The sequence below is a fragment of the Nesoenas mayeri genome (genome assembly GCF_963082525.1).
Source record: "Nesoenas mayeri genome assembly, chromosome: 2".
Taxonomy (NCBI): domain Eukaryota; kingdom Metazoa; phylum Chordata; class Aves; order Columbiformes; family Columbidae; genus Nesoenas; species Nesoenas mayeri.
In genome coordinates, this window is record NC_137543.1 from 111,194,510 (window position 1) to 111,206,708 (window position 12,199).

The 12,199-nt window shown below is 44.1% G+C and overlaps 1 protein-coding gene across 2 annotated transcripts in view; it reads right to left on the reverse strand.

The window, feature by feature from the left end:
• Positions 1–478: 478 nt before the first annotated feature.
• Positions 479–12,199, reverse strand: part of GLI3 (GLI family zinc finger 3) — a gene marked incomplete at its 5' end in the record, with an annotated part of 196,013 nt that continues 184,292 nt past the window's right edge. For both annotated transcript variants that reach the window (XM_080340446.1, XM_080340445.1), the window contains 5 exons: positions 479–3,234; positions 4,424–4,751; positions 7,780–8,070; positions 10,257–10,421; positions 11,021–11,170. In XM_080340446.1, coding sequence (XP_080196572.1) covers positions 944–3,234; positions 4,424–4,751; positions 7,780–8,070; positions 10,257–10,421; positions 11,021–11,170 — 3,225 coding nt within the window. In that variant the 3' untranslated portion in view covers positions 479–943. The remainder of the gene's footprint in view (positions 3,235–4,423; positions 4,752–7,779; positions 8,071–10,256; positions 10,422–11,020; positions 11,171–12,199) is intronic.

Genomic DNA, 12,199 nt, shown 5'->3' on the forward strand with positions numbered 1-12,199 from the left:
CTATGAAATACTCCATAAGTCCCTGATCGTCTTTCCACAAATGTGGTAGGCAACGAAGGGATTATACACTACCCAAATCACCAAACGTGCCCATAATTTTACTACCCGGCCACTTAAAAAAGAAGGCTGAAAAACAGAATACCAAGTACTACACAAGATGAGAATTAGACTAAGAATGTCTTTCTGGTCCTCTCCTTCCTCTGAACTGGATTAAATATGGCACAATGTCAGTACTGTTATGCAAGGCAGTGACAGCTATCTGTGTGTGTTTACAAAAACCTTAAACATTTGCTAGTGATCAAAGGGCTGACGGTTTTACATTTCTTATTTGCTTGAACCTCATAATTTCTTGTGCTTCCTGACAACCTACGGGTACCATGGCGGTGCCTTTCTAAACTGGTTGTCCACCTCATGGCAATATATCCAATGCATCCAGAGAGGATTTCACCACTGTATGCTCATTTCACATTGTGCCTGGTTATTTTGTGCCTATATGTTTAGGGGGGAAAGTTGCAACAGTTTTACAAGGTCTAGTTTCTTTTGAGTAACAGATAATTGCAAAGTCATTTCATCAGACCTTTCTTTTTTTAAAAAAAGCCCAAAACAAAACAAAAACATGCACTTCACACATTTACATTGGTTTAGATTAAAAAAAAAAAAAAAAAAAAAAAGCATACAGACATTCAAAAAGCGGGGGGGGGGAGAGAGGGGGGAGAAAATGTATGTAGCAATACTGATTCAAAACTGAAATGGAAGACAGTTTCTCCCTAGAACACTTTAGGGTTTTCAGAGTCCTTATTCCATAAAAGGAATATACTTGAAACACATCCCATTTAGGTGAGATGAGATTGCTAAAATACATACACAACTAAAAAATACGAGTCTTTTTTTTTTTTTTAACTGTTATCTCCTAAGGGTTTTTGTTTGTTTGTTTGTTTGATGTCTATTGCATAACAGCAAGAAACTTGCTTTCTTCTGCAAGTGAGGTCAACAAAGAGCTCATGTCCCCAATAGCCATGTTGGTTGTGCTTACGGGCATAGCTGGGAATGTAAGAGACGCTCGGGGAGTGGTGAGGCGTGAGGAATTGCGGGAGAGATTCTGAATGATACTTGGGCTCAGGGCTCCTGAAATCAAGCTGACATGGTCCCCATCATCTATGATAGCATCGAAATCGATCTGCACACCCTCTAGGCTGTTGCTGTCAACGCTGTCAACTGTGCTCGACACTTGGTTAGCCCCTGGGGAAAGAAGCTCGGATGAGTTTGCAGTCGCAGTCCCCTGCAGCAGGCAGTTGGCTTCCGAACCAAAGAAAGAACCTGTTTTCATAGCTTGGTGGCTAAAGCCCGTGGTTTGGTCATATAACTGACCAGAGTAATTCTGCACGTTAGAGCAGAACTGCTGTGATTGACCTTGCATCTCCATCTTAATGGTGTTTACCCTGTACATCTGGTTGCCATCACTTACGTGTCCTTGCTGCTGTGCCACGTTGTTTCTCAAGATGTTTTGCCATCTGTTGCCGCTGTAATTAGAGCATGGCTGGTAGCTTTTGGCCACCAACGAACCTGAAGGCTGGCTACCAATGGTGTGAGACACCGGTGGACAGCTCTGCGGCCCTTGATACAGGCTGCTTTGTGAGGTAGGACTAACCTGCCCTAGCATCATTTGACCAGATTGATTGACTCCCTGGTAATGAACGCCGTCTCCAACTGGTTGGTTTTGCAAATAGTCCTGTTCCATCATATTCCTGTTCTGCATCCCATTTGCCATACTAGTGGCTTGATCACTGGATGCCATGGGATGGCCAAAATTTTGCTGGTTCCCACTCACTGGTATGTTGCTGCTTCTCAGCTTCTGCCCTTGAACTGCCACACCACAGGAACGGTCCATGGCCCCAGACATCATCGCTTGCCTGCCGATGCTTTCACTGTAAGGCTTATTGGGCTGCACGCTGAAAGAATTACCGGCTCCATTGCCCAGAACCGTGTTTTGCTGTAAGCCGTAGGAACCACTGTTTTCCACCAGGTTCTGATAGCCGTTCTGTTGGGCCACGGTGCTTCTCTCCAGGTTCTGCTGCTGAACCATCATGTTGTTATACAGTCCGAAGGCCCGAGCCTGCTGCACTGCTGAGCGCTGACCGCATTTCAGTTTCAAAGGAGATAAGTCAGAACTTCCTGAGCTTACTTCATTCCACTGAATGGGCAAGTCACTCTTGTTTGCCTCAGAACCTGCCTGCTGACTGCTCGGTGGAGGGGCTTGGTCAAAATTGCTGGGGTTGTTGTTTCCTAACACTGAGCTGTGATGCATTTTGTTGCTGTCTAGGACATTGTTCAACAAGTGGTCGTACATGCCCTGGTTCTGGGAATTCAGATACTGAACCACGTCATCTGGCAGGAGATCCTCATCATTCAGACTGCCACCTGCTTCCATCGTAGCAGCCTCCAGGGCGACGTTCTCGCTGATGCTGGGAGGACAGGGGGAGCTGAAGCCGCGGAAGACGCCACCCTCAGAACGGGTATAGTTCTGAAGAACAAGGTTGCGCTTTTCCGTGGATGGAGGCAAAGCAGGAGAGTTAAAGCTATTAAGACTGTTGAAACGCTGGACTCTAGGGACAGAGAGGTTGTCAGAGGCCATTCTTACTGGATCGCTGGCTCTTCTTGTCCCATTTCCTAGAGCATCATGAGACAGAAAATGCCTCCTGCTGTAACCATTTGCCCCACCGTCACTACATCTTCGAGGGGCATTCACTGGAGGCAGTGGAGATACTCCGGACTCCCTGCAGTCACCCAAGAGTGCCATCCTTGTTTTGAGGCTCATCCTCTCCATGTTAGGCAGTGGAGTTGGTGGGGGTCCACCAGTAGCTGCTGCATATTTAGCTTTCAGCCTGTATTGCTGGGCTGGGGTGAGGCTGAGAAGACTTGGCAGGTCATCACACTGGCTCGCTTCACTGGAGCGCCGGGAGGCATCCGTCGAGATGGGGTCATAGGAGTCTGCAACACTCACGTTCTGTGGTCTTCCCTCTGCCTGGGAGGCGTCGCTGGACCTCCGGCTGGAGAAGCAAGGTGAGATTCCAGAGGACCTGCGGCTGCTCAAGTAGGCTGAACTGATTGTGCTAGTATTGCTGTCCCTCCTGTTCAGCATGTTCAACACAGTGATGTCCGTACTCGAAAGTTCATTCCTGTTTGGCAGAATAGTCATGGATCCTCCTACACTGCAGCTGCTGTTCGACTGGGTACCTGGAGGTAAAATTCACAGTTAAAGGAATGGGCATGACCCAGAAACTGGTACAGAAAACAGCCAGTGAAGAGCTGAGGGGAGCATCGAGGAAGAGCCTGCATCATCACAGCAAATCATAGCAGTGCTCTTTCTTGAAAGAAGTAGGGATAAAAACTGTGTCCTTAGGTTAAAAGCTAATTCACAGGCTCAAGGGTAACATTTCAGTGTGAATCCCAGCACAAAATTTATAGGCCATAGCCACAAACTGTCATCAGCTGGTGTAGCGCTCCAGCCTGCAGTGCAGCTATGCTGACTGACGTGCCAGAAGGACACATTCGTAAGGGAGCTTTTTATAGGCAAAATATAATTGAACAGGCATTTGCATGGAATGGCAAAATATACAAATTGGAGGCTATTCAAGGTCATTTCTAAGACTTCTTGAAATACTCTTGCAATAACTCCTAACAACTGCAAAACATCTTTGCTGGTTTCCTTGTTTTGGTTTGGTTTTAAGTAAACAGAATGCATTTCTTAATTGTACATAGTTTCTTTTGATTGAATGGGTTTCAGAAAACCTGGGCTGTCACTGCTGGGTGGAGTGCAGAAACCTACAGGCATGTTGTAGGCAATATAGAAGCAGCAGGGATGTACATTTTGGCAGCGAGCAGCTCCTTGTACAGAAACAACTATAGATCTTCAGAGTTCAGTCTCGCCTTGCTCCCATTCATGGGTCTCTGCCTTTTGTAAGCAGCAGAATTTGTACATATGTTTACTTATATGTGTCAAAACAGTTTACGTAAAGGGCAGCCCAACACATCAATAGAAAGGGTGCCTTCTTAAGGCCTCATCTGAAAGACTTCCATATAATAAATTGGCAGATATTTATTTCATCTGCCTTGTCCCAAAACAAGACAGGATTGTAATGATCCTGGGTCCAAATTTTAACTGTAGGGAAAATTTAAAATATGATGCAAGGCTTCCTTGTTGGCCCCTGTTCCATAAAACATGGGATTATCAGACTTCTCTCAGGGTGGGTAGTAGGGCTTATAACAGGGGGATAAACAGAAAGGGTTCAATTTACGAATCATTGTCACAGCTGCTGATATTCATAAGCTGCACTACCCTTTTGCAAAGATTGCAAGATTGAGCTAGCAAGCAATAAATTTAAGGACAAAAATGTTACCACTCCTGTTATGATGTGTATCTCACCATTTCCTATGAGAGGCGGCAAGGTCGGGGCTTTGGAAGGTGGAACGGGGTTCAGTCTTGGAAGCATTCCATTAACTTGTTTCAACCTTTCTAATTTCACTTGCTCCATCCATTTGGTCCCTGTCATATTCCTCCTGGCCTGTAAGCCAAGGGCTGTGGTGGCTGTGGAAATGGTAGAGTCCATGATGGGGGTTTCATCGATGACACTGAGGTCTCCTACACTACCACCACCGGTCAGAGTAAGCTCGATCCCATTGTTGGAATAGTTGCTGATGGGGGACTGTTCGCTGCTGCATGTAGACTGACCACCAGGGCTTGGCTGAGATGTCTGTTGGAGTGAAGTAAGAAACAGAAGAATGTAAGGATTAAGCAAATAGTGTTAACAAGAGCACTTGCAGCAAAAGCAAGTGAGCCTGTATGTATGGATACTCTGCTTTGGGTCTGCGCTTTTCTCAACTGAACCTGCAACTCAATAAACCAAATCAGAATTCAGCCATGTTACGAGGTCTCATTTACACCGCTAGGCTTGCAGCAAGCAAGCAAACAAACAAACAAGAAGACAACAACACTGGAATTTGGGGTTTTTTAAATTAGACTCGTGTAAGTATTTTCCAAGCTTAAGGCTCATTGTTACGAGCAGCAGTTGGCCTGAAATGTTGGCATGTAATAAAACAGGGACAAAGCATTAATGCAAAAAAATACTCTATCATATTATCAGTGTCCTGTGACCCTGGCAACATTAGTGTCTAACTTATACCTCCTCTTATACCTAACTTACATCACCTCTGCCCCGAATCAAGAAGGCGATGACCTACTGAATCAAATCCTTCATTTCATTAGACTTAAATATTTTATATTTAAGCATTTAATACACAGTACAGGCTGCTAATCCATGGAGATCTAAACTCGCCACAATAGCTTCTTCTTTCTTAACAGACAGTGTTCCCTGCTGCTCTAGCAGAATTCTTCCTGTGGGGAAACACGGGCTTGATTTATTTTTTGTACTCATAAAGTTGTCACAAAAGAATGGGAAAATTTCTCTGACAAACTGGAACAGACAGACAGACTGACAGACAAAACAGACAGAAGCCTTGAGATGTAATATCTCACTGTAGGTTATACCAGTGGGATCACAGATCAGTGGGGCATGCAGTATTGTTTTGCTCCCAAGAACAGTTTCATATAAGTAGTTCACTTTTGGGGTTTCTGCTGTGTTTTTTTTTTTATTTTATTTACTTCTTTTTTTCCGGCCAGCGTGTGATTTTTATGCACATTGCACTGACAAATGGTAGCTAGAACTTCTGAGCTAGCAGTGATGGCTCTCACTTCTAGCTTCAGTGAATGAAGACACAGACTCATGGCACTACTGTAGCTTTGTATGCCCTTAAGTAATCGATTAACATGCAATGACTATTTTATTATTTCTAACTTGAATGACGATACTTAGAATTTATGAGGCCACACTGGGCAAGTTCATTTCCAAATCCTGGCCATGGCAGATTTGGGGACAGGCATAGAAACAACAGTTATTATACAGAGTTTGTGCTTCTGGACAATAGCTCCATGCCATATGGAAAAAGTAATAATGGTGAGAAGCCTGTTCTTGTAGCCATGTCTCAAGATCACAGTGAGATAGGTTACAGAAGTAAGAACTGTATTATGAGAAACATACATTTTTAGATGTGCAATATAGCAAAAAAAAAGGATGTATCATCTAGAGAGGAAGGTACAAAGACATTTCTGAAGACATTTCACCAATATAAGCCAGATTTTTCACATGTCAAGTGTTGCAAAATGCTCACAGCACATCACATTTGGGAATGAGTTTGATGGACTGCACATTACTAAATAAATGAATGACTGGACAACAAGCAGAAGGCTAAAATAAAGATACAAGTAATATTGAAATAAGAAAAACAGTGGAAAAGTTAAAATGCCCTCACCTTATTACCCACTGTCCTTAGGAAGTTAGAACAAGACATTTAAGAGCATTAGACAGAAAAGACATTGGATTAGTTGAAAAACAGAAAATGTAACTTAATTCATACAAGCAATGAAAAGCAGGAAATTTAATAATTTTTAGAGAGTAGTTTTCAGTGAAAAATATTTAATAATTTGTAAACAATCAACATTAACACCCCTCTCCTGCAAATTTTATCCATGTTAAAACTGCCTACACTCAACATGCCTCAATAATGCTACAGATTTAAGTAACCAAGCAAGAGGGGAATGTGTTTTGTTCCTTTCTAATCTAAGGTAGTTATCATCAAAGACAGCAGAGGATCTCCTTTAGATTTCAGCAGGAATTAACTCTCGGTCCTTGGAAGTTTCTGAATTCAGGATTAATATTCCACAGTTTGGACATAAGCCTTAGGCACAACATAGCAGTAACTCATATTTCAATGAGTAATTGCTTCGAATTGCAGCATGGTTAACAATATGAACAGAATTTGAAGGGTTCATATTTGTAGTCCCCAAGGGCTGGGTCCAGATAAACTGTAGACCCAGATGTGGAAGAGGATGGACTGACTGCCTTTGCTAGCTTGAACTCTTCTGGAGAGGATGGATGGCACATAAAATGCAGCAAATGAAAGAATAACTTCTTTATGTAAAATAGTACATCAAAAATGGAATAAGGTCCTTTCAGCATTCAAGGCTACACTAGTTTAATGCAATACATTAAGATAAACCCATGAAAAGACCTGCAGAGACTCTTAATTCACCTCACTTTAGTTAAATCGGAATTAGGCTAACTCAGTCAAGTTAAATTAAGTATCAGATTAACATAAGAGCTCACATGACAATAGAGATCAAATGTTATCCAAAGATCTCCTCCTGCTGTTCAAGAAAGTCAATTTATCCTGCTTCAGTTTGACACATGACCCAACAACCTCAAGCCCCTAAAATCTGGTTGTTTCCCTAGGTTCTCCAAAAACTATCATCATTTCAGCCTTTTGGACTTGGTATTTTTTTTGCATTCTGGTTTTGAGCCTGCAGGATTCACATTCTCTAACTTTCTTCTGTAAACAGAAGAATGGGGAAAAAAAGCCTTTTTTAACAATGAAAACTGTGATTTTCTCATAATATGTTGATTCCAAAAGAGGGAGCTTTAAGAGAAACAATTATTGTGAGAGTTGCCAACACTGCACTTACTGCATATTGCACAGATTAGATGTAATCTTTTCATTTGCTATTTCTTAGGCTTTAAAAACATTTTACAACGTAAACAAAAAAGAAAACCTCACAAAACCTGACCTTGTGAGCTACAGTTTACAGCCTTGAGCATCTCATAAGGGGACTATTAACTGGTTGCAAGAAGGAAAAGGACAAAGGGAGCGACACGGTGTATTGCATACCATTGGTTTCTCCGATTTGACCGCTTTCACTTGGAGGCATTCTTCACGCTTTGAGGTAGTGTTGCTGAGGTCCTTCTGCTCACCAATTGCACCCTGAGTCTGATGGCCTGGTGACCGGGTCTGAGAGTGGCTGCCTGGGTCTCTCGGTGGTGGAGGCCTCGGGTGGATATCTCCACGTTGCTTCTTGGTGACATGTGCCTCCGGGCCGTGCACGGTCTTCACGTGTTTCCGGAGAGAACTGGGGTCTGTGTAGCGCTTCGTGCAGCCCGGTATCTTGCAAACATATGGTTTCTGCCAAGACGGGAAAAACACTTAAATGAGATTTAATTCCATAGGGGCCTCCTGACGAGCTCTTTGGAGCACAGCTGGTGTTACAGTTATACACTTTCACAGTGAATTTGTTATCTAATTTATGGTCTCCACAGTGACTGGAGCTAGTCGAACCTATTAATTCCCCTTGGTTTTGAAGGCACCCAGTAATGCTGCATAGTTTACAGAGGGCAGAGCCTCTCATGACACGAACTGGCACAGATTTGACTTATCATAGCAGAAGAGTCAACAGAGCTGTGGCAATTTATGAAAACTGGCCTAATTTTCTCTCCTGTCCATTGCCCTCAGCAGTTTGATACCCTGTTTCCCATATGACCAGTACCTACCCATTGACATTCAGAGGCAAACAACCTCCTTCAAAACATGTTGGGACATTTATTTGGGCAGGATTGTCTGAGGAAGCATTTTTTTCGTGGACTCTTCAGATCACCAGTATAATGTCAAAGCACAGGATACAGTACCATAAGCATTTTCACGTTGCAATGATATATGCATTGATGCTATTAGTGCTACTAGAATAACTAATCACTCATTTTTAAAAAAACTCACTTCCTTTGTCTGCTAATTTCTCTAGTTCACTAAGCAATGTAAAGTAAATTTACTGCCTTAAAATTTAACCAAGGTTTTCTTCTTGTATTATGAGAGAATTGAAAGAAGAGTCCAGCCCTTTCTAAACACATTAATTGCCTCAGGAAACAAAGTATCATTCGCTCACTTTTACTACTTAGTTGTTTCCAAGAATACTTTAAAGTCCTATTTATACTAATCCTCAAGAGAAAAAAAGAGACCCTCATGCAGAATTCCTCAAAGAGCTTCTCTGTCTGCTCACACATGGCACTGTGGAGCCTTTGACAAATGTAGTTTCTTCATGGCAGTCTAAGGCCCGAGCCTGCTTCCACTGACGTCAGTGGAAAAAAAATCCCATTGACTTATATAGGAGCAAAAATGCCAACCACGAGTGATTTAAAGTCGATACTGAGCTACCGAGGCAGGTTTTCTCAAGATGAGAGAGTTTTACTTATCAATTAGGCAACAGATTGGTTCAGACAATGAATGAAAAAAAAGCCCAGTCAACTATCAGTGACACTTGGTGAACGTCCTTCTGCCTTGGTGACAATTCACAAAATTGCTGCTGGGCTTCAGTGCAGCTGTTAGTTGGGCTGCTGAGAGCACACACTGCAGGGACTGGGCAAGCTCAGAGATGTGCAACAGTCTCTGCTTCCCTTGTGACTCAAGAGATGCTGCAGGGACCAGCGGACTGGAAGAAGAGATGAACACTCCCAAGCGATTCTGCCAGCCCTAGTGAATGCCTGAGACAGACCTGAGAGACACTTAGGGAAGGACACTGGAAATGGATATAGCTGCTATGGTTTCTACATCACACAGTCACCAGGCTGGTATGTCCTGCCTTTCCAGGACTTCCAGGTTTAGGCTAAAAGTGCAGGAGCACAGGGACAGGTCAGGGAGGAGAGACTGGGCTCCACAATGTGAGATTGAGATGATGTGACTGCCTGTGTCACCTGAAATGGGACAATAAAACAGCGACAGGGCATGAAGATGGTGTCATTCCTGACAGAGAGGGCAGCAGTAACATGAAACACACAGTAGTGAAGAGCTGTGTCACCGAGAGTTGGGAGACAGCTGTGACGGCCACAGCTGGTTTGCTCAAGAAAGATCAGATTCCCTCTGCTGCATCCCTACTCCGTAAAGTCTGCGATGGATGGAAAGAAAGAGAAAGACAGCCCAGAGAAGGGAAAAAGCCGTAACTTAGAACTTGCAGAACTCGGAGATGGAGCAGGAGGCGGCTGGAGCGGCGTTCGGCCGCCGCCAGGGGTCGCCCCCGGCCCAGGTACGGGCAAGCGCGATCGGTCCCGGCCCCTTCGGGGGGAGCGGGTCTGGCCCCGCTGCAGGAGAGGGTTTCCATTACATCCCCTTCCAAACCTCTCCTGCACTTAATAAAACGACCCGCAGCCTCCCGAGGGCCGTCTGATGCTGCAATGACTGTGCCCGTAAGACCCATCTAGAGCTGATCCCTTGCAGGCTGCCGAGGGTTTCTGTGCCTGTCCTCTGTAATAAATTGCTATGACCACATTGTAAGCCTGTTCCACCGCAGATTTTATTATTTTTTTGAAGCTATGCTTACTTACCTCATTGGAATGAGTCCTGTTTTGGTGCTTGGCCCTGTCCGACGCGTTGGAGAACGCTTTGTTGCAGCCTTCGTGCTCACACACATATGGTTTTTCTCCGGTGTGAGATCTCAAGTGCGTTTTCAAATTCTCCAGTCTGGAGTAGGCCTTTGTACAACCTTCAAACTGCAGGCAAGAAGCAAATCTGGATTAATTTTAATCTTTGGACTTCCAGGGAACAGTAAAAGCTGACCTATAAAAGTTGAGAAAATTTCCAAGCCTTCATAACCTTGCCCAATGTAATTTTGTTTTGATTTGCTGGATTTTAATTTTACACAGGCAAACCCCACCACAGCTCAAGTTAAAACGCTTCCAGCATTATGTAAATCTGCTCTTACAGGAGAGCACAGTATTTGTGTACATCATCTGAGACAGAAATCCATTGCAAAGTCATTAGGAGGCTGGTGGCCAGCAATAATACCCAGATGGAGCTCTGTAAGAGAAAGTGCTTTTAAATAATTAAGCAAACTGAGTCCTGTTTAATAATGCCTTTTGGGGCTCCTTTGCACTTTAAACTTGAGGAACTGGGCCAAATTATCCAGTGAATCCCCTCTGCTAAAGCTCTTGTCATCTGGGCGAGCTGGATAACGAAGCCGACATAGCAGTGTCTTCTCCAACAAATGTCCGACAGACAAGAGATCAGGGAAGCAGCATCTGCGCCACTCTGCTCCCTGCACAGCCCCAGTTCCCCCATCTGAGCCTGGAGCTCAGCCCCCTGTACTCACAGTGCATTTGTGTGGCTTTTCCCCTGTATGTCTCCTCATGTGGACCACCAGCATATACTGGGCTTTGAACGGTTTCTGCTCCCGGGAACAGTCCAACCATCGGCACACAAACTCTTTCTTCTCACCATGTATGTGGTCATTGTTTATATGCTGTTCGGGTAGAAGAGATATTACAACTTAACAGAGGTGTAACATCATCATCAGCCTTGCTGTAACTTCGCACTGGAATAGCACCAGCGGCTCAGGTGTGAACCAGCATCCTGTGGTATGAAAAGAGTAAGAAGATTGTCTGCACCCCAAAGCGATCACAGGGCCCAAATGACAGATCTCATTGGAAGTCCACTGGCACCCGTGAATTTGGTTTTACTGATGTCAACAGGTATTGGATCAGCCCTCAGGGTTACAGGCTGTTAAATGGATCCTGGATAATCTCGTGCACAGCACCACTTGGCGTGATTCACACTGAGTAACGCTCACCGGATCAGGGAAGCCTTACTTAAGTGCCACTCAAACAAGGTTTACAAAATCAGGCCTTTAAAAACATGTCCTCCGAACCGAAAAATCAACAGAATTTCTAAACCATGTTTCCACCAAAACTTTTAACTCACCATATTTTTTTTCAGTAAATGTAGTGGGTTGGCGTACATGTTGTGGCAGCAGAAACAAACCCTACACAGTGCAACAACCAAAAACTCTGAGCACAGAAGCATCCATCAAGCCAACTTTTTCCATTGCCAAGTACAGCCCTGTCTGAAAGTCTCTGGGAGCAACACCTGCCCCGGGCATGTTGACACTCATGCATGTGTCTTGCTGTGGTCAGTGCCATCTGCATGAGTGTATCCAGTCACAGGTCAGGGCTGTGAACCCTTTACTCTTCCAGGAAAGTAGCTTGCTCTGTTCCTTTCACCAAGATCCAGTTCAGCAGAGCAATTAAATACAGATTTAATTCTCGACGATTGCGTTCCTAAGCAGAAATGGGCAGATCAATCAGGGCCAGCCTCAAGACTGGCTTGTTTTTCCAACGTTTAACTGTTTGAATTTTTGGCATGGCTTCAGAAAACAAGAAAGGCACCCTACACCTGGACTTTCAAAGGTTTATGAAGACTGGAATTTCAGCTGGAGCACCTGACTCATCCTCCTGCACTCTTGGAGAAGCCCTGCCTCAGAGACTTCCCCATA